Source organism: Triticum dicoccoides, chromosome 6A (assembly GCF_002162155.2).
Source record: "Triticum dicoccoides isolate Atlit2015 ecotype Zavitan chromosome 6A, WEW_v2.0, whole genome shotgun sequence".
In the NCBI taxonomy this organism is placed as follows: Eukaryota; Viridiplantae; Streptophyta; class Magnoliopsida; order Poales; family Poaceae; genus Triticum; species Triticum dicoccoides.
Window position 1 is genome coordinate 51,713,754 of NC_041390.1, and position 22,570 is coordinate 51,736,323.

At 44.9% G+C, this 22,570-nt stretch overlaps 4 protein-coding genes and 1 pseudogene across 7 annotated transcripts in view; all 5 read right to left on the reverse strand.

Moving 5' to 3' along the window:
* The window catches only part of LOC119315621 (vegetative cell wall protein gp1-like), a 30,594-nt gene extending 30,409 nt beyond the window's left edge, over nt 1-185 (reverse strand). Inside the window, exon 1 of the mRNA XM_037590170.1 lies at nt 39-185. Within this exon, the coding sequence (XP_037446067.1) occupies nt 39-185 (147 nt within the window). The remainder of the gene's footprint in view (nt 1-38) is intronic.
* A 1,102-nt stretch (nt 186-1,287) lies between these two features.
* On the reverse strand, nt 1,288-3,693 carry LOC119315109. 4 transcript variants are annotated; one of them, XM_037589783.1, is made up of 3 exons: nt 3,447-3,678; nt 3,296-3,367; nt 1,939-2,932 (listed from the first exon to the last, which is right to left on the reverse strand). In XM_037589783.1, the coding sequence occupies exon 3, from the start codon at nt 2,782-2,784 to the stop codon at nt 1,981-1,983; it is 804 nt and encodes a 267-aa protein (XP_037445680.1). In that variant the 5' UTR covers nt 2,785-2,932; nt 3,296-3,367; nt 3,447-3,678; the 3' UTR covers nt 1,939-1,980. The 4 variants fall into 4 exon arrangements, 3 of the variants coding, with proteins under 3 accessions (XP_037445680.1, XP_037445682.1, XP_037445681.1); XR_005152580.1 differs by lacking the exons at nt 1,939-2,932; nt 3,296-3,367 and adding an exon at nt 1,288-1,555 and having other exon boundaries at nt 3,447-3,693; XM_037589785.1 differs by lacking the exon at nt 3,296-3,367 and having other exon boundaries at nt 1,939-2,785; nt 3,447-3,680.
* A 3,664-nt stretch (nt 3,694-7,357) lies between these two features.
* On the reverse strand, nt 7,358-11,029 carry LOC119315622 (putative F-box protein At3g16210). Its single transcript, XM_037590171.1, has 2 exons — nt 9,895-11,029; nt 7,358-7,747 (listed from the first exon to the last, which is right to left on the reverse strand). Exons 1-2 carry the CDS (start codon nt 11,027-11,029, stop codon nt 7,695-7,697), a joined length of 1,188 nt encoding a protein of 395 aa, XP_037446068.1. The 3' UTR covers nt 7,358-7,694.
* A 6,228-nt stretch (nt 11,030-17,257) lies between these two features.
* On the reverse strand, nt 17,258-19,313 carry LOC119315623 (annotated as a pseudogene).
* A 1,721-nt stretch (nt 19,314-21,034) lies between these two features.
* On the reverse strand, nt 21,035-22,570 carry LOC119314715 (uncharacterized protein At4g14100-like). The gene is made up of 2 exons (XM_037589411.1): nt 21,968-22,570; nt 21,035-21,565 (listed from the first exon to the last, which is right to left on the reverse strand). The coding sequence occupies exons 1-2, from the start codon at nt 22,476-22,478 to the stop codon at nt 21,384-21,386; spliced, it is 693 nt and encodes a 230-aa protein (XP_037445308.1). The 5' UTR covers nt 22,479-22,570; the 3' UTR covers nt 21,035-21,383.

The following is a 22,570-nucleotide window of genomic DNA, read 5'->3' on the forward strand; positions in this document are numbered from 1 at the left end:
GAAAGGAGAGTCAGCCGGCGGCGAGAATCGGAAGGAACCGGGGTGGCGGACTGGATCGAGGGAGGAAGAGAGACGAGGGGCAACGGCGCACCAGGACAGGTGAGGCTCGATTGGGTTTGCGGGGGTGAGACGAGGAGCGGTTCCATGTCGTCCGCCCGATTTGGAGGTTCCACTCGGTTCCGCATCTGGGCTGAATATTCGCTCTGCGGGGACGTGTTGGTTACCGTTCCATGTACCAACCAAACGCGAGAACTAGGCCCAGGAACAAGTCCGACCCATGACATTCCAGTCCATTCCAGGAACCAAACACACCCTTAGTAACGACCCTTTAGTCTCGGTTCCAGAACCGGGACTAAAGGCCCTCTAGAACCGGGACAAAATGCCCTTTTTCTACTAGTGCTGCATGTCTACTCTGCAACAAGCAATTTTTTTTTTTTTTGCTCAGATGATGATCATTTCTGTAGGAAGAAGTTGCAGAACTGTGAGCTTTTACATGAAGTTCCCTTGGAATATGGGAGACCTGAGCTTGAACCTTGAATGTTGGTTGTTGCAGCAAAAAAGTTTGTTAGTTGGCTTCTAATCTGCCAGTGCGACTTGAAGAAGATTCCTTAATGCCGTTGCCTGAGCTAGTGTCAGATTGTCCACTAGGAAAGTAATTTGGTTGTTAGTGATGTGAGAAGCTGTTTTTACGGCAACCTGTAGAGCTGTAGCCTCCGCCTGAGATTCGACACTTTTGAGAGCTGCAGAGATTAAGATACATGTTCATTCGTTCATATTCCAGTTTTGCTTGAGTCATTGTTGGAGCCTATAGTGTACTTCCATGCAACATCAGTGTGAACCTTGCAACATGTAATCTAAGCATTTATTTCTAATGAACATCCCTGCTTCTGCTTGTGTGCAGATTATGTCGTCGTTTCCTGTATTAATTCTGTTGGCGAACCTGCAGTATATGTAGAAGATACTAAATCTTGACTTTTTATTATTGCTTGCATAGCTGCGTATACCTACATAGGAGTTTGATGTCTTGCCAAGAAGGTTATGATTCCTGAACTTCCAAATACACCAAAGAAAAGCCGTAATGTTATTGAAAGAGGCATGGGGGTAATTCGAACTTTGGAAGTATTGAACCAAAGTTTTGCACAAATAATTCAAACCTAATATTTCAAGGCTCAGAGAACCAAGCAGCTTTAGCAAAAGGACAAGTGAAGAATATGAGTACATCATTTTCTTCTTGATCACATCTTGCACAATGTTTTATAATATGATAAGAAAATCTACCTGGCCTCGTACCTGTTGGAATTGCTCTTCTAAGAAGCCTCCATGTGAAAGTTTATACTCTGGGTACCATCTCCTTTGATCTATAAGTCTATTTTAAAATTTGCTTTGCACATACAGGTACCTGTCTGGGTGTTGGCGCTCCATGTCCCTGCATATCCTGGAGGCAAGCTCTATATGCGGATTTGGAAGTACATTTTCCTGAATTATGTATCTTCCAACATATGATGTCAGTACCTCCCGATTGAATGATTGGAACTTGCATGATGATGTTAGCTGCCTGCTCATCAAAGAGAGTGCAGGCATGTATCAGTCAAGGGACCAAGTAATGACGGAAACCGAATATATTTTTCATGGGAACTCTTTTCATCAATATAGCCACAAAAGAAATATAACATTGACAAAAGATCTTTAATAAACATGTTGTTGATGAGAAACTCTTCCTAAAGCCCGGTGTTGCCTTAAGGCGCCATGGGTGGACAAACCCTAGTGCCGACCAACCTCCACCTCCTACAGCACCGTTGTTAGCCAACGCCACCTCTTGTGGACAATGGTGGTTGGCTCTCGTCCTACTCTTGTTGGTTTTGGTCGTTATCCACGAACCCTAGCAGGGACCTCACTGGTTGGCGGGTTTGGCAAATGTGGTGGTGGTGGTGCACAAGCTATTTGAAACTTTCCTGAATTTTGAATTCGCACATGTTGGTTCTAGACATAATACATTAGAAATCCGAGGCCGAAGACATGGGCGATGTGACGAGCGGGAGCGAGGAGTGTCGACCTCGACGAGGTCGACCCAGGACCTCGTCGGAGACAAGGATGGCGCTGTGAGCGACAACGAGTTGCGATGTCGGCGGCGGAAGCAGGGATCTCGTCCGCGTCCGCCATGATCACCACGTCCCCGCCCGCGACGCCCGACCGCCGCAGCAGCGCGTTCAGCGCGCGCCGGTGCCGGGCCTCCACGTCGAATGGCTCTTCCCGGCGACGAGACCCCGGTCTCGGTGTGGCGACGGGGAGCCTGTCGTAGACGATCTTGGACCTCGCGAACGCAAAGCGCTCCAGGTTCTCGGCGAAGGAGAGCGGCTTGGGGATGCCGGTGAAGGTGGCGTTGGCCTCCAGGATGACCAGCTTGTGGACGTAGGGGAGCAGCTCGCGGTAGCGGATCTCCAGGATGTCCAGCTCGTTGTTGAAGAGGACGGCGTCGAAGACCCGGCGAGGGGAGGCGCGGGCGCGCCAGCCGTGGAGCGCGCACAGCTCGGCCATGGATGTGTTGGGGGCGTAGTAGTGCGGGATGACGGTGAAGGGCTTGGGCGGCGTGTCCCACAGCGGCCGGAGGAAGTAGGTGATGTTCCGGTGGTGCTGAGTTATGACAGCAACAATGGCCACCGCCGACAGAACCAGAGCAATGGCGGGTATCGCCGACTTCAACTTGGCAGGTAGTATGAGTCGTCGTCTCTTTCCTACGACTCTTGCTGCCAGGTTAAAAGGCCGATGATCCGAGCTTCCGGCCATGCTGATGAAGGATGATACAGATGCACACAAATGGAAATGAAATTAAGTTTCTTTCAGTAGCATAATATGACAGTTGTCCAATTCATGAAGCAATCTCTCTCTCTCTCTCTCTCTCTCTCTCTCTTACTGCGGCGCTGCAGTAAGTAACCTGCATGGTTTGGAGCAAGAAAAGAGCAGGGAATGAGCAATAAAGTGGTACAATTAAGAAGGGCTGCCATGCAACATTAGTAGTATGTCAGACAAAAATGGAAAGCACATATACAGGTAAGATATTATTATTTTTTTGTTTGGGTAGGCAGCTTGTTACAAAGCCAGATTCAGAAGAAGATATCATGTTCCCCGTAGCGTTAGATGGGGGAAAAGAAGCAGATATGTACAAGCAAGAAAGCAGAAAACTAAAGTAAAAGAGGAAAACCGAAGCAATAAAACCTGAGGAGATAAACAGAAGCAGATATGTGGCCTATCTATCTATTGTTCAGAAGGAGAGCTTCTTGAGACCACAAAACCTTACGGAGTTAAGCAACCTTGAGAGTGGTGACCCAATTCGGCCACACAACACACAAGCAGTCAGGCAGGATGGGGGCTGGGGGAAGGAGAAACATAGTTATTGAGAGAGGAGGAAGGATTGGGCACCAATTCAAAATTACTTGCAAAGTAGGTACCTGATGCGGAAGAAAGGATCCCCCAGCGCCAACGGAGGACCGGGCCGCCGCCGGACGGGAGGAAGACGAAGAAGAAGATTTCTAGAATGGAGTACTACTACTCCACTCCACGCCTTGCCTTTGGAGGATCCGTCCGGTCAGCCCGTCTGAAATACGTTTGGACCGACCGAAATGCTCTGACTTGATCTCCCGGCCCGCACCTATTTTATCTTTATTCCCTTTCTACCTCTCTCTCTTGCTCGTCGACCATGCAAAACTCCAAAGCTCGCTTCGACAGGGACTGCCCGGCCAGCACACGCCATTTACTCCTTCCTATGTACGCACTCTCACGTGTGGACTGTGGGCCCCAATCTCTCACGGTCACGGTGGAGTGCAAAACAGCCGCGGTCAGCCGGCCGGCCGTTTCTGCTGCTGATTGGTTCCGCCGGCCCACTCGAAACGGCAGATGAGACAAATTCTGTTTTTTGGGAGGAAGATGAGACAAATTCAGCCAGGGCTTCTTTTCTAATCTAATCATCCTTCCTTCTCAATCGTTGCCCGGGTTTAGAGCATCTGCTGCAGCCCGACATGGCAGATTCAGGCTCTTAGATGTCTTATAAATGTCCTCGTCCTCAACCCAATATCTCATTAGCAAATCCTCAAGTCTATATAATTACGTGCAATGTAAAATCAAGTCCAGTCTTTGCCGGAGTCCGTCCTTGTCCTTGTTGTTCCCTTCCGTACCCATATATAACGGCCGTGAGACCCGCGAAGCGAAGGCCCAGTCGCCATGGAGCCCACATAGGACAGGAGGCACCGCCGTCTCCTGCGCTCTAGTCTTCCTCATCAAAGGTCGCACCCTGGTCGTCGCTCGTGGAGGTGAGATCGACGATAGACCCTTGGTGCTTGGAGGCCGGCACCTCCACCACACGGTTGCCGCACCAAGGGGTGCCGGTCACCTGTTGCGGCACCACAGCGGCGTACAACTCCGCCTCTGTGGCCTCGACCGCAAGGTGTACCGTAGCATCCTTCGCCCTCTGCCTTGCACGGCGGGCACGTCGCTCCATAACACCGGACGGCCCATAATGCATGTCGTCATTTACCTCCGACTCGAAGCGCAGCGCAATGGGAATGGCGCGCCATGCCGCCACTCAGGTGTTGGGGTGTTGGGGGCGCCAGACGGACCGCACCGCGTTCAGCGAGGCCGCCAAGACGCGCATCCCACCACCAGGCCTGACGGATCCAAGCGCCATTTGTGCAAACGCAATGGGTTCCTGCCAGATCGAGTATGTCCTTGATTGTGCGCGGAAAGCAAATAGCTAGGGAGTATTTTCAGAGAAAGTTGATTATAAATAGGTCAATGAACCACCTAGCTTTGGTGTTCGGTAAAACCAGACATAGCTGTTACTTGATGGTAATGAAGTACTCCCTCTGCCCACTTTTATAAGGCTTTGTAGACGTTTCAGACATTATGTAAAACAGCTCAATTTCACTTGTCTGAAACGACTTATAAAAGTGAACGGAGGAAGTAACAAAGGCTTATCACATAATAGGCTTTCTGATATGCAGTAAAAAAAACATACTCCCTCCTTCCATCTATATAGGGCCTAATGTATTTTTCGAGGCTAACTTTGACCAAATGTTAGAGCAATAATATATGACATGCAACTTACACAAAGCACATCATCAAATTCATATGTGAAAGGAGCTTTCAATGATATAATTTTCATAGTATGCATGTCATGTAGTATTAATTTTATCAATAGTCAAAGGCGGTCTTGAAAAACGCATTAGGCCCTATATAGATGGAAGGAGGGAGTACTTCCTCCGTTCCTAAATATAAGTCCTTTTAGAGATTTCATTATAGACTACATACGGAGTAAAATGAGTGAATCTATACTATAAAATGCGTTAGTCTCTATAGTGGAATCTCTAAGGACTCATATTAGGGAACCGAGGGAGTATATATTACTACAATAGTACTAGGAGTACATGTCACTGGTAATCTCACCCTGAAAAGGGGCAACTGATGATCCATACCGTAGAACAAATGGCAACTGGAGCTCTCTTTTTTCCCGGACCATGGGATTAGGCAGCCATCGATGTGTAAATGTAGATATTGCTCTGGCTTTGATTTACCTATCCCTGTCCTGATCACAGCAAACAGACATTTTATGACTATACTCATAAAAACCCAAAATTTACAAAATTCATCCTAGCCTCCGCAGCGTCTCAACGAGAGCCAAGTAGCACCGATTGACCTCTTTATGCGTTAGCAAATACTAGTAGTGCCAGATAAGCAGGTGGAATTCAACGAACATGACCTTCTCCAAACATTCATTAGCCAGAACTAAGATTATAAATGCTCAACTTCAAACCAGATATAAATTAAACAAAAACACACGCAGAATGGGACATCACGGAACATGAGCAGATACCAGAGGTAGAACATCCACCTGCCTGATACTACACGTAAGATAACCAAACGGTTGCACGCATGCATACACACTGAAATGCAAGCAAGATCGATTGGCAAGGGAGCCTGCCACAACATGCTTGCGTGAAAAATAAAGCAAAACAAATTGAATGAAACACAAGTCAAGTACTCATTAACCGAAGCAAGTCAATGTACCTTTCACCATTCATGCCGGTCCACAACAATCAGATAATAGACAGGAGTTACCAAATTAAGCGATTAATTCTTACAAGTCCATTTCACAGCTGATCAGCGCATATGCTACATAGATGGTCAATCTCCTTGGTTGAACACACAAAATGCAAATACCTACAGTCCTACACCAGACAAGCCCTTTCTGCATTTCAGTCGCCAGAATAATGTAAAGAGGCCTGTGGAGCAAGCAATACCATCAGCCAAACAATTTTCTACTAGTCATTCAGGAGAATCCATTGGGAATTATTCTCATGACTTCTGTATGACTCGAATGAAAAACATTAGCTTCACCATTGTGGAAGTTAAATCATCTCAGAGTTATTAGGAAAAAACAACATAAGAAAAAGAAAACACTACATAATTTGTAGCGTAGTATCACACATTCGACCTCAAATTAAGCAGTTTTTTGCTACATTTGATCTAAGTAGAAGCTAAAAGAACAATGGGCATATGAGAGGCTCATGGTCTTATGGAGTAGAAAAGAAGGGGCAGGTTTCTAGCTAAAGGCATACTTTTTAGAAATGCAAGACCCAGCTAGACACTAACAAATCGGAGCAAGGGATCATGTGTCTCGTCTTATTAACTGAAATTTCCTTAGATCCAAAATGACTGCCATTTTCTTTGTACTCTTCACAGCATCAAGCAATAATTTCAACACTACACCAAAGATTATGCTAGTGAAACTAAAAAGATCTTATTAGGGATGAAGCAGTTTTATGTGACAAATCTAGTCATGATTATGAAGTGCTATTAAACATCCATGATGGCCAAAATTGAAGAACTTAACTCCAGATAAAGCACGGCCAATGTATGTCGGACCGACCAAATTATTTAAGTGGCTAGTGGTCAATTACAAATTTATGCAAGTTTAGCGGACAATGAGTGACGTGCTGAGAAAATGTTTAATAAAACCGCCTGAAACTATGAAAATTGCCCAACACTATGCTACTACAATAACTCGAAGTAAAACGATGATTAGCAGTATAAGATTTAACAAAACCACCTACAGTAACCGCCTTCCAGCAATGAACAATCATTAGTTCACTAGGTATCACAATGACCCAAAATAAGCAGCAATGTAAAATGGCATACCTATACAACCATATAAATAAAGGAAATCTGAAACCAGATATGCGGGTATTGTTCGCTATCACTTATTTACTTGTGTAGACAGGACAACATGCAAATCACACTAGGACTTGATAGACCCATAACCACAGGAAAAAAATGTAGAAGGCAGCCATGACAAGTAAAACAAAAACAAAGATATAACCCTAAAGCACAATAAGGGTTAGTGCTTCATTTGCTACTACTTAATATGACAACATTCTCATTTCCAAGCAGGCACAAACATAAGCACAATATAGAAAGAGGAAGGCCCTAAGCCATTAGTCATCGGAGGGGCTAGAGGGAGAAGAACCCACATTACCAGAAGAAACTTGGGAGTACTAAGGAGTAGGTAAACTGAAAGCAAGGAAGCTGGACGGAAGGGAGGGAATCAAAGGAGCATATCCAGTAGAGGAGGTAGAACATCAGTTGGAGATAAGCTTAATTGCTCAACCAACAGGTCAAATAGCATGTCCAACCAGACAATCATCTTACATATCAACCAAAAGCTCAGCCCCATCGTGTCCAACATCAACACGTGTTCCTACAAACATAAAAAGTCAAACAACGTGTCATGTGGGCAGAGAACATCGCCGCCACAAGGATAAGGTGAAAGAGCTCAAGGCTTGATCCTCAAGTCAGTCCCCCTGATTTCCATATCAAGAATATAAGATTGTTACTGCACCATATCCATATGATACATCTGAAGCTTTCGCATTTAATGGGAGCCCTACTCTATAACCAATACCAGCGAGCAATAAAGCAGAAACGTGAGTTTAGGCTCAAAACCCTAAGCACACGAAGCCACGGCATTCCAACAAAAGATAAATAGAAACGAGCACGTGTCAACTAGGTATTAGAAAATCCATTGTTGTAAATTCAAGAAAAGCAACTCAATTTTGATACAGTAATACTCTACTTTCTCTAACAGATAAACATTAACGCACCTATGTCAAATATTTTATTCTTCCTCTATCTCTTCTACTTACAAAGGTTGGAGTTGGCAGTGAGTTCACATCTAGGACCAGCAAACTTCACAAATAAGCAAATGCACTTCTACCCACATGCAGGACCAGCAAACTCCAGAAATAAACAAATGCACTGCTAGCTACCTCCCATGCAGGACAAGCGGCCTTCCAAGAAAAATGCACTTTTACTCACATGTGGGACCTAACACAAATAAACAAATACACTACTACTTTCATGTGAGACCAACACTTGTAAAAGGTACAAATAACAAATACTGGAATAAGACTCCAACTCAAAACCGTGCTCTTGGTTTTAGTTGCTATTCCCAACCAATACTTCTAGTTCTTCACCATAGCATAAGAGAGAGTGAACAAACTGTAAATTGTAATTCCAACAGGACGATAGACCTCTATTGCTAGCTTGCTACCGGATCCACGACCTCGTGCACTCTCCTTACTAATTTCTATCCTCTTTTGTTTCACAGTTCGAAATGTTGTATCACTTTAAATCTAGCAAAGGACCTACTTTTCTTAATGTTATCCAAGGCTTGCCACATGCAAAACTCTCTTTGTAATATTGTATTTTCGCTATGATTTTAACCATGAACGGCCCAACAGCCACATGACACCAACGTCTTTCAACGATATCCTAAACAAATGGCTTAATTCCTCATACTTTTTTGGTGGCTTCATAGCAATGCATGGGCATTGTGCTAGTTTACTGAATATTCCCATAACAGCGTATACTCATTAATATCGTAAAAATGAAGAACATGGATAATCATACTGTTAACTGGTCAGAATGGACAAGTTATCTAGAGCTATCCTGAAGCTCATTCTACGCCATATCGGAAAATAAATCTCATACTAATAAATCTTGGTAACATGTTGGATCATGATTTAAATCATCTTTAAATAATTTTAGCACGAAAAGATGAAAATGAACTCCGCTTATTAGTGTTTACTGGTAGAAATAGACTTGCCACATGGAGAGCAATCCTACAGATGATAAATGAATAATTACTCATAATTTCAAACAAAGTGGTTATCTTTTATTTGAACTTTGTTAGAAATATCAGCAGAGGTAACATACAGAACAAAATAAATATAACTAAGCCTAATCTTCAAAGGGTTTAAGCCAGTTTTCATGTAGTCGACTTCCAGCTGTTGTGTATCTCCTCTTCAGGAAAAAAAATGGCACGTCAGATATGCACTAACATTACCATTTGAGAATTATATCATCCTTCAACAGGCAGGAAACAATAAATTCTATAAAGGGATTTGACAATCTTGTAATCACTGTATATATTTCTGGAACACATACACAGGTAAGCATTGCTTTATCGTATGGATATTCATATAATAAGACAATGATGACAGTTTGCTAGTTCTGACTTAAACCACAAAAATAACTAGAAGAAGCTAACCAATTGCAGCCTAGTGCCTGGCTACAGAACATAAAGAAAATGAAATACCAGAATATATTTTTGTTAGTCAATCATAATCATTACATAGAAGAGACCACACACACATCAGAACAAGACACTGCAGAACATCATCGATGTACATTGAAGAGGCCATGAAGCAGCAAAAGAAACAAATTATATGATAGTAATTAAAATTGTTGGCTTAACACGGAATGACGAGAGCATAATTTCATCAGCCAATTGTTGAATAATAATTTGTTTTTTTTTTGTACCGACAATGTAATCCATGGTATTACCTGCAGTGTAGACACTTTCGAATGGATGATAGTGAGAACATCTTGCGGTGGTTTCGGCAAGCTTCTTGAAATTCAATGAGTCAAGGTGGATCATGAAGGTGCCATTAACTGTCCAAATTAAAACGGCACTATTCTGCTCAGCAAACCCTAGTATCGATAGGGCTATGGGGTTTTTATCCTCCGACTTCAGAGAAAGTACCTTGTCTAGTTGAATAGTTCTTCCAAGCTCCCATGAAGCAACACCATCACAATCTGTCTTCCTCTTCCATAACTGGGCAGCGTAGTCTGACACTGACATGAAGAGGAAACCCAGCCCGCCGCCCTCGGCCCTCATAACCTGGAAGTAGTTGCCCTGGCCATACATATCCACTGGCGGCACTCGTATCACAGCTAGGCTCTGCTTCTCCAAATCAAACTTGAGAATTCCACCAAAATTCCCAGAAAGCATCCAGTGAAGTGAGTCTCCAACCAGCACAGCATCAAACTCATAAAGCATGGTGTTGGGAGAACCGCTCACATCAGGTTGGTATGGAAGCGGTGTCGAGATACGATCTCCCCATAAGCCGGTCTTTGACGAGTAAACACAGGCAACCGCAGGTGTATGTTGCTTGTCATCCGAATGCCTCACCACCAAGACCACCTGGAAGTGTTCGTCTCCGGTGGCGCGAAGCACCGCCCCGTGTGTCCCGTCGAACCCCGGGGGAACGGCAATGCGGTGCTGGTCTCCGGTGACGGGGTCCCACACCACGACCTGGAAACGCTTCATAGGCCAGAAGAGTAGGAGGCCATGGCGGCACCCAAGGGAAAAGCGGTAATCATCGACGTCGTCGAACGGCAAGGAGAAGCGCCCGGGAGGGACGCAATTGGGGGCATCCAGAGTTGGTAGGAAGGACATATCATCGTACTTGTCGAAGAAACCGAGGAGATGAGGGTTGCGGCGGTGGCGGAGGCGGAAGCGGCGGAAGAAGCCGGGGTCGGAGACGATGCTGCGCCAGCGCTTGCAGACGAGGGACGCGCGCGGGAGGGAGGAGGGCTGCGGGGAGAGGCGGGGCAGGATCTCGGAGAGCAGGTCGCCGTCGTCCAGCGGCCCGGCCGCCGGCGAGCGGACGCGGCGGCGGCGGCGGCGGCTGCGCATCTCGCGTGGGGAATGGGCGAATGGCAGTGGACGCGAACCAGCACGCAAGATGTGTCGCTGGCCCATTTCGTTCTGATGGTTCGAGAGCCCATGGCCCATGACTTGCCTTTTGTTTTTTATTATTTTTGCAAAGGCAAACTCTACCAGTTTTTTATTAATAGTAAATGATAATTCTGTAATTCCGAAACTGGTAAAGGGCCGATGGAAATTGTAGAAATAGGAAGCACGCCAGAAATAACAGCGTCCAGGGTGGACTCTATTGCTAACAGCGTCCAGGTGTGGATGCCAGTATGGACGGCGTCCAATCATGTTGTTCAATTGGTGCTCTGTCTAAGCTTAACCGAGTTGTTTTCCTCGTATAAATAGAGGTTTCATGACTTATTAAACCTAATACGCATGTGGCAGTCTCTCCTTACCTCACAGGGTTGTAAGCAAGCTCTAGCGTGGACATCATTAATCATCACAAAGAGCAACATCATCTCACCGACTGCTCCTCATTAGGATCAATCGCTCATCATTAGGACCATCCCCTGGACCTATGGATGGTGCATGTGAGTTGTTCCACAACCTCGTTGAATCTTCTTTGTTTGGTATTCTGAACAATTTATTCAATAGTTGCAAGCGTACAATGTATATATGACTTGGTTGTTACTCTTTGGTAATATAGTTGGTAATTCACTAGTTTATGAGAAAAGATAAATCAACCTTGAGTCAGCGGCCAAGCTTTCGCTTCTACATGTCGGTGCTCCGCTACCAGTACTTTTGGGAGCATGGCGGGCCAGCGCCGTAGCCCAATGTGAACCTACCACACGAGTTGGTGCCGGGCTCAGGCCACGCACAGCTGATAGAGATCCCAAAAGTACGTCCGTGTAGGAGCATATTGCCGGCGTATGTGTCATGCACGTCCGTGCAGGGACGGAGCTACCTTGTTAGCACTGGGGTCAATTGATCCCTATGAAATTAGCAAAACCTTCACTAACTAAGTAGTAATCATTGTATATCTATACAACATGACCCCACTGTCATAGAAAAGACCCCATTAAACTTTTTTTCTAGCTTCGTCCCTGCGTCCGTGTGGGTGGGCGCGATTGACAAAGAGACCGAGCAGCAGGCGGAGCAGCAGCTGGAAGCCTTCCAGCAGGTGTTCCCGTGCATGGTGGCGCCAGTCTATATCGACCTGACAAAGGAGGAGGACAACACCGCCGCCGCCCATATATACTGCCCGCCGGTGATAGATTTTATAGTTTTTATTTAACTTTTTTAGATTTAATTAATATAAATAGGACTTCTGCTGGCTGTTTTATTTTTTAAGTTTCCAAAATCCAGTGCAAATTTGAAATGCTTTCGTCCGTGTTGGACACACCTACGAACCAGGACAAAAACGAACACTGGCGTCCGCCTAACCAATCCAAATGAACAAAGAACGGAGAAAATCCACGTCGGTTTGGATCGTCTCGTCGAGTTGCCCTTAGGTCGGACGTGAAGGAAATATGCCCTAGAGGCAATAATAAAGTTATTATTTATTTCCTTATATTATGATAAATGTTTATTATTCATGCTAGAATTGTATTAACCGGAAACATAATACATGTGTGAATACATAGACAAACAAAGTGTCACTAGTATGCCTCTACTTGACTAGCTCGTTAATCAAAGATGGTTATGTTTCCTAACCATGAACAAGGAGTTGTTATTTGATTAACGGGATCACATCATTAAGTGAATGATCTGATTGACATGACCCATTCCATTAGCTTAGCACCCGATCGTTTAGTATGTTGCTATTGCTTTCTTCATGACTTATACATGTTCCTATGACTATGAGATTATGCAACTCCCGTTTACTAGAGGAACACTTTGTGTGCTACCAAACATCACAACGTAACTGGGTGATTATAAAGGAGCTCTACAGGTGTCTCCAAAGGTACATGTTGGGTTGGCGTATTTCAAGATTAGGATTTGTCACTCCGATTGTCGGAGAGGTATCTCTAGGCCCTCTCGGTAATGCACATCACTTAAGCCTTGCAAGCATTGTAACTAATGAGTTAGTTGCGGAATGATGTATTACAGAACGAGTAAAGAGACTTGCCGGTAACGAGATTGAACTAGATATTGGAATACCGACGATCGAATCTCGGGCAAGTAACATACCGATGACAAAGGGAACAACGTATGTTGTTATGCGGTCTGATCGATAAAGATCTTTGTAGAATATGTAGGAGCCAATATGAGCATCCAGGTTCCGCTATTGGTTATTGACCGGAGACGTGTCTCGGTCATGTCATTGTTCTCGAACCCGTAGGGTCCGCACGCTTAAGGTTACGATGACAGTTATATTATAAGTTTATGCATTATGATGTACCGAAGGTTGTTCGGAGTCCCGGATGTGATCACGGACATGACGAGGAGTCTCGAAATGATCGAGATATAAAGATTGATATATTGGAAGCCTATGTTTGGATATCGGAAGTGTTCCGGATGAAATCGAGATTTTACCGGAGTACCGGGAGGTTACCGGAACCCCCGGGAGCTATATGGGCCTTAATGGGCCTTAGTGGAAGAAGAGGAGAGGCAGCCAGGGCTGGGCTGCGCGCCCCTCCCCCCTAGTCCGAATAGGACAAGGAGAGAGGGGGCCGGCGCCCTCCTCCTTCTCTCTCTCTCTTTTCCCACCTCGCGAATCCTATTCCAACTAGGATTGGGGGAGAAGTCCTACTCCCGGAGGGAGTAGGACTCCTCCTGGCGCGCCCTGTGATGGCCAGCCAGCCTCCCCCTCTTGAGCCTTTATATACGGAGGCAGGGACACCCCAGAGACAAGTTGATCCACGTGATCTTATTCTTAGCCGTGTGCGGCGCCCTCTGCCACCATAGTCCTCGATAATATTGTAGCGGTGCTTAGGCGAAGCCCTGCGACAGTAGTACATCAAGATCGTCACCACGCCGTCGTGCTGACGGAACTCTTCCCCGACACTTTGCTGGATCGGAGTCCGGGGATCGTCATCGAGTTGAACGTGTGCTAAAACTCGGAGGTGCCGTAGTTTCGGTGCTTGATCGGTCGGGCCGTGAAGACGTACGACTACATCAACCAAACGCTTCCGTTGTCGATCTACAAGGGTACGTAGATCACACTCTTCCCTCGTTGCTATGCATCACCATGATCTTGCGTGTGCGTAGGAAATTTTTTGAAATTACTACGTTCCCCAACAGGACGGAGGCCAGGTTCAACCAAACACGGGACGCTGCTAACAATAGCGTCCAGGTGTGGACGTGGTTCGCAACAGTGACCAGGCCTGGATGCTGCTGCTAACAATAGCGTCCAGGTGTGGACGTGGTTCGCAACAGCGACCAGGCCTGGATGCTACTAATCATTGCGTCCTTCCTATTTTTCAAAATTCCAACTCATCGTTACTAGTTTGGGAATTACAGAATTATTATTTATTATTAATTAAAAAATTGGGTTCAGAACAGGCATTTCAAAAAAAAATCTGAACAGGACAGGCAAAAAATAGTACTGCACCGTATTACATTTGCTTTCGCGGGTACTGCACACATGTACACACATCATTTGCTTCGCTCAAAGACTGATAGCTTTGCCAACCTCCCGTTGCCAATCGACAAAAACTGTATTATATATTTATGTATGTAGGATAAGGTGACTATGTATGTACGTACTTCCTCCGTTTCAAACTACTCGTCGTAGAAATGGATGTATCTAGAACTAATATACATTTAGATACACCCATAACAGCGACAAGTAATTCTAAACGAAGGGAGTAGGTGTAACTGTGTAAGCACCGCTGCTTTTGAACAAACCAGAAACTATCACGTGTAATATAATTTCCTCAACATCTGCTTAGCTGATGCTGATTGTTTGCGGTTTGCCTATCGTCTTTACCCCCAGTCTGAGAGAGATATCATCAAACGCACCAATATTGCCTATCGCTGTCCTGATCACAGCAGCTAGATTATTCATCTTTTTTGAGAAGTGAGGCTTTATTTCTTAAACACTCTTAAAAGAATCCAAATGTTAGATAGCTCATCCAAACAAAATCAAAATATAGCAATGAAACCAGGCCCGGTTGAATCAAAATATAAGGCGGGCGCAATTCAACACACATGAGCTTCTTCACAACTCCCAGGCCTGACTGATGCGACGGAACCAGACACAAATTCAACCAAAACACACAAAACGGCACATGCTGGAACATAGGCAGAAACCCGACACCAAAATCTCCGCGCCAGATGCAACACAGAAGATAAATCAAAGCGCGAACACACGAGCGCACACTAAAATGCAATGAAAGATAATTTGACAGGTGGACCCGCCAAAACGTTCTTGCTACGGAAGCATAGAGCAGATTAAATAAACCACATGGTGAGTACTCATTTAACGAAGCCAGCTGACAAATGTCTACAGAAATTAGATGACAGATAGATGGAATTGAGCAAAACAAGGATTAATTCCTACAAGTGCACTTCACAGCTAATCAGTGCATGCTGCATAGGGAATCGTCGAGCATACAAAATGGAATAATCTACACCAAACAACCCATTTCTGCACCTCAGACAGCAGAATGTAGCTCTAGATAGATACCTGCAAAGCAAGAAATATCATCAGTCAGACAATTCTTTGCTATTTATACGGGAAAATTCGTTGGGAGTTATTCTCACAACTATTGAAACAGTGAACATTAGTTTCACCATCACTGTGGAAATTGTGCCGAAAGTTCCAAAGGTGAACCATCTCATCAGCAATATTAGACAACATTAGAAACAGAGAACAATAATAGGTAATTTGTAACATAATGGCACATCTTCAACTTCTAACATTAGAAGTATTTGGTGTACTGGTCTGGAGTAGAGCCTAAAAGAACAATGGGCATATGACGGGCTCATGGAGTTGGAAAGCTTCTATCTCATACACATACTTTTTGGAAATGTATGAGCTCAACTAGTCACAAGCAAATAGAATTTCAACAAAATTATGTGGTACAAGCCAGAAGCAAGGGATCATTTATCATCTTATATCAATTGATACTTCTTTCTTTACACTGCACAACATCAAGCATGTCACAGGCTAAGATAGGTACGGGTCCTAATACCGATGAACATGACAGTGTTGATGGTATAGCTCCAAGGAGCAATGGTTGGCCCACCAGGGTGCAAGGATTAGATGTTACTAGTTTTCCTAACATCTACAGGGAAGGCTAAACTTTGATACTATCAATAGAATCCTAACTTTCCTAACAAAACACATCTCTATCTTCCTATCTAAAACGTTCTTTTTCCTAACCATATAGATATCCTTAAGTAATCTGTGACAACGCAATAATTGCACGCCACTTATATTAATAATGCTAGTAAAAAACATAAATATTATTAATGACTAAAGCAGTTTTTGAGATGAATTAGTCATGTAATTTTGATATTGAGTATTAAACGTCCAGGTGGCCAAATTTGAAAAAATTACACATCACACAAAGCATAACTACATATATTGGCCACTGGCCAATTACAATATATTCAAATTGGCAGACAGCAAGTGGCATACTAATAAAATGTTTAACAAAACAACCTAACACTAGAATAATCATCCATGAAACTAGAATAACTGCATGCAAAACGATAAACAGCAGTATAAGTCTTAATGAAGACACACTCTTCAAAGTATTGTCGCAATCATTTGTTCACCAGGTATCACAATAATCCAAAATAACTAGCAATGTGAAATGGCATGATAATAAATCCATATAAATAAAGGAACTATGAAACGATATGTTCATGTGTTTTTAGCTATCAATTACTCCCTCCGTAAAGAAATATAAGCCCTTATATTTCTTTAGAGGGAGTACTTGTATAGACGAGACAACATGCAAATCACACTAGGACTTGATAGACCCATAACCACAGGAAAAAATAGTTGAAGCAATTCCGTGAGAGTAAACAAAAGCAGAAATATATCCCCAAGCACAGTAAGGGGCTAGTGCTTCATTTATTACTACTTAGCATTACAGCATTCCAATATTCAGGGGGCACAAATAGGGAATGGGGAAGGGTCCAAAATCATAAGTCAATGGAGAGAAGCTAGAGAAAGAAGAGCCCACAGTACCAAAACGAACTTGGAGAGTAGTAAAGAGGTATAACCGAAAGCAAAGGAGCCGGATAGAATGGAGGGCAAACAAAAGAGCACAACCAGTAGATAGGAGGCAGAATGTCAGTATAAGATAAGCTTACCTGCTTTAGTAGACCGACAATCATCTTACGCATTGAGCATAAGCTCAGCCCTGTCGTGCCCACCAGTAATACATGCTCCTACAGCATAAGAAATCGAACAATGTGTCATGTGGCGCCAAGTATTAGTGGCTTAGTTCCTCCCCTATTCTTATGATATGATATCAAGCTTTGCTATTTGCTACCTCATATGATGAGAGCCCTACTTTGTAACCAATAACAGTTATCAGTAAACCGAAAAGAGAGATTAGGCTCCAACCCAAAACAAACGACACAAAGACATTCCGAGGAAATACAAACAGAAACGAGGAGGCAACAACTACGTATACAGATAAATCCATAGCTGTACTTCGAGAAAAATAACTCAGTTTGATAAATTTAGCACAAAATGGTAAAAATGAACTCTGGTTATTATTATTTTCCAGGTACAAATGGACTTGCCACAGTGAGGACAATCCTAGAAGTGATAAATGAACAATTATTCATAATTTTCAAATCAAGTGGTTATTAAGACTGTTAGCAATATCAGCAGATATAGTCTACAGAATGAAATAAATATAACTAGGCTTAAGCCTCAAGAGGGTTCGAGCCAGTTTTTTCATGTAGTCAACTTCCAAAAAATTGTGTATCTCCTCTTGAAGAAAAATGGCACTGCAGGTATGAACTAACACTACCATTATACAATTCTTGCACCTATCAATGGGCAGACAATGATGAAATTTAGTTCGATTATTCTACAAAGAATTTGCCAATCTTGTATTCAGAACAGAGTACCACAGAACACCATCGCTATACAGAGATCATCAAGCAGCAAAGGAACAAATGATATGACACTACCTAAAACTGTTGGCTCAACAAGAAATGATATGAACATAATTTCATCAGCCGATTGTCGAAAAATAACCTGGTTTTGTTGTACCCACAATGTAAGGCATGCTATTACCTGCACCGTAGACACTTTCGAATGGATGATAGTGAGAAAAGGTCATTCTTTCAAAAAGCTTCTTGAACTTCAGTGACTCAAGCTGGATCATTAAGACGCCGATAACTGTCCACAGAAACACCGCATTATTCTGTTCAGCATACCCTAGTATCATTAGGGGACGTTTCTCCTCTGATTCCAGGGAAAGTAGCTTGCCCAGGTCAATACTTCTTGCAAGCTCCCATGAAGCAACACCATGACGATTGGTCTTCCTCTTCCATAACCGGGCGGTGTAGTCGGAGTTTGACACGAAGAGGAGACCGAGCCCACCACCCTCAGCCCGCATAACCTGCAAGCTGTTACCTTCGAGGATGTCCACTGGCACCTGTATCACAGCTAGATTCTGCTTCTTCAGATCAAACTCAAGAATTCCAATCAAATTCCCCACAAGCTTCCAGTAAAGGGAACATCCATCCAGAACAGCATCATCGGTATAAACCAATGTGGGAATACGGTACCCATTAGCCTGGTATGGAATGGGTGTTGAGACGAGATCCCCCATAAGCCGGTCTTTGACGAGTACATACAAGCGAGCGCTCGCGTATGATGTTCGGCATCGGTGCCTGCCACTGCCAAGACCACCTGGAAGTGCTGGACGTCTCCCGCATCGCGAAGCACCGCCGCGTTGACCATGGCCTTCGCTGTATCAAACGGCGCGGGAAAGGGAATGCGGTGCTGGTCGCCGGTGACGGGGTCCCAGACCAGGACCTGGCGACGCTTCAGAAGGGAGATGGGCACGAGACCATGGCGGCATCCATGGGAAAAGGAGTGCATCTCATCCTCGTGGTGCTGCAAGGAGAAGCGCTCGGGAGGAACACGATTGGGGGCCTCCAGGGCAGGCCGGAACGGAGCTCCGTATCTGTCAAAGAAACCGAGGAGAGGAGGGTCGCGGCGGTGGCGGAGGCGGAAGCGGCGGAAGAAGCCGGGGTCGGAGACGAGGCCGTGCCACCGCTTGCAGACGAGGGATGCGCGCGGGAGTGATGACGGCTGCGGGGGGAGGCGGAGCAGGATCTCGGAGAGGAGGTCGTCGTCGTCCAGCGGCGAGCGGGCGTGGCGGCGGCGGCGGCTGCTCATCTCGCCCTAGAGCTCGCTTGTGGGGAGCAGCGGTGGGCTCGAACCAGTAGGCAAGACTCACGGGGGCACTCCACTTCGCGTCCATTTTGTTCTGATGCTTCGACAGCCCAATGGATGGCCCATGGCTAGACAAACATCGAAGCCCACGATTTGTTTTTTATTTTTTTTATTTGCGAAGGCAGAAGTTCAAAACAGAAAATGCAAAAAAAAAAAGTACTTGCTCGGTAAAAAAAATATAAGAATGTTTAGATCAGTAGTACTTTCAACTTTCAACAGTACTGCACATATCATTTTCTTAATCTGCAAACAAATTTGTGGGGGGTGCATACATCTCTACATGCGTCCTTTTAAAAATAAATGCCACCACTATTTTAGATTACCGCCACTGTTGTAGGAGTAGCGTACATGCGCGGCCGAATTCACTGTTTTGACCCTTTTTCAAAACCTTAGCATATGATTTGACCCCGGTTCGAGAAAAAATTGTCATCCGATCCTTTTTCTACTGCCATCTTTCTTACGGTAGGGTAACGCAGCCTACTGTCAAGGGTTGTGGCAGTAAGACTTGATTGTGCCGTCATGCTCGTTCGATGTTGAAAATACCCTACTGCCATAGTCTTTGGCGGTAGGGTTTAGAAGGTATAATTTAGTCTAGTACTATTGAACCTCTCTACTGGAAAATTGATTAGCGTGTGCAAGTTTGCTTGGGTTGGTCTTGGGTTAAAGCCTTCCTAAGGCTAGTCTTTTGTTTATTTTTATTTTGCCCAATAAAAAATAAACAGTTTGTCCAATCCAATGTTGAAACATTGCAAGCAATCAAAAATATTTGTCAATGTTTTCTAAAAAAATAGATTTTAATTTTTAATTTATTTTTACTTTCTTGATTTTACTATTCATCTGAGCTCGAGCTCAGTTTAACCACTATGTCTGTATCAAACTACAATCTACAAAAGTATCATCAAGCAAGTCTTTTAGTCTCGTATACCAACATTCAAATTTCTAGCAACTAAGTTATTTATTAATCTGACAACTAAATGGCTAATAACATGACAAGTAGGTGGCAACAATCTGACAAGTACTGACAAAAAAAATAAGTTATCAAAACATACCAACATGAAATCTAGTTTCAAAGATGTCGTCACAAGAAAGCTAACAGTGGAAGTAGATCATCAACCGGGTTAAAGGTTTGGGAGATAAAAGGTTTAACTTCAAATTTGAAAGTCTCTAGAAAAGAAACCACACCGTTTAATAAGCTACTTTTCCTCAACTAACGGCTAGGCCAAACCCTTCCCTTGAGGCTTCACCGACGAGTCTGAGGATTTTCCTCCCTTCTACTTGCCGCTCCAGCGGCCTCTGGCGAAGAGGGGAATCCCGATTCCTCCGCTCCAGTTAGTAGTTACTTTTGGTTTTTTTACTCCTTGTGGGTGCGGTGCTCAGGCAGATGGTGACTCTTCTTCTTCAGTGAGGTTAGAGTTTCATGTCGTATGGTGAAATTTGGTGTTAGGTGCTTCAAATCTATGTAAGGGTTCAATGGCGGCGACTACGGCTCCAAGACGCTGGTCCTTAGAGGAAGGTGCATGAAGACTTTTTGATTGTCATTGACGTCTTGGAATCTCGGTATTATTTTTATTATATTTGAGATGCTTTTTATTTTTTGATGAACTTTTATACTCCTTTTGATCCATATTAATTGATATTGCTTTATTACAACTTTTTTGAAAAGACGCAACGGAAACCCTTACAACATAATTGATGCAACAAACTCAAATTACAACTACCATGTCTTAAACCTGGATGGGTGGGAAGGCATCAACCCCTTTTCACCGCTAGGCTATGCCTTAATCCGCGCTTTAGTACAACTTTGGAGGAGTAATAGATCTGATCCTTTTTCAAAGAAAGAACTTCAAATTTGAAAATAATTTGCTAATGTTACCATGAAAGCATCATGGTGTTGTCAGGAGGCTGAGACGAAAACCAGCTCCACACTTGATTTGTTACACAACACAAGAGTAGCATAAATAATAGATCCATAATGAAATGTAAAGATCACCGGTGGGAATCCAACTCTACTTTTTAAGCCGCAGAAGATGTTACAGCCGCTGCGGTTGTCCGTGCGAGCCTGAGGAGGCTGCTCGTCGCATCGGCTCCGGTGGCGGTGGCGGCGGCATCGTCAGCGAAGCAGTGCGAGGGTGCCTGCCAGTGGGAGTCCTCTAGCACCCCGCCCACCTCGAAGCTCATCACATGCTGCTGCATCCCTGGGAAAGGAAAGGAGTAGCACAGCATCAAGGAACTGAAATTGAATTGCTCAACAGGAGTTGAAGAGGTTGTTCAGAACATCGAAATTTGACGGTCGATTCCCCATGGAGAAGCAACCAGATTCTCGGGTTCTTGACCCAACTGAAACCAAATAAACAAAGCGTGCACTGTGCTGCCACATCAAGAAACTAGGGAATTATTTTGGAGTTCAGACTGAATCCATTTCAGATATGGACTGAATTTCGTGGAGCAAAACGTATCATCGTCGCGTTCTCTCGCCACGAAACAGAAAGAATTCACCATTTTGTCACGGTTGCACAAGATTCAATAAATCAGTTGCGAAATCGCAACGCCGCATCAAGGATGGATGGATGGATGGATGGATCTGTGGGGGGGCGTACCATTGAAGAAGTTCCAGCGGACGGGGCGGTGGGTGAGGACGTCCTCGTAGTACCACACGAAATCGACCTTGGTCCAGAGGTGGCAGTCGAAGCCGTCGGTGGTCTCGCGGCCGAGGTAGACGGCGCCGTCGAGCCAGTCCGGGGGCAGGACGCCGACGGGGAAGCGTATGGTGCGGCAGGAGGCGGAGTCGAAGATGTAGGAGGTGCCGTTGGTCCACTCCACGTCGTAGGTCGGGTCGCCGGAGAGCTGGTTGCGGATGAGGTTCAGGTTGCGGCCGCGGGGCCAGTCGTAGTAGAGGTCGATGAGCTGCAGCCGGCCGCCGCTCTCGGTCAGGTTCGTGAACATCACCGCGTGGAACTGCTCCGGCCACGGCGTCGGCGTCGGCACCGGGGGAGCACCGCCGCCTGCTGCTGCCGCGGGGTTGGACCGCGGCGTCGGCGTGGGAGGGACGGCCTCGGCAGCCACGGCGAGGAGCGGCAGCAGCAGGAGGAGCAAGAGCGGCGGCGCCATTGGTGTTGCTTGCGGCTTATCCGGGATTATCCGTCGGCCTATGCCTACCGACCAGACGAAGTTGCAATACAGCAAATGTGAGAGGGAAGTGA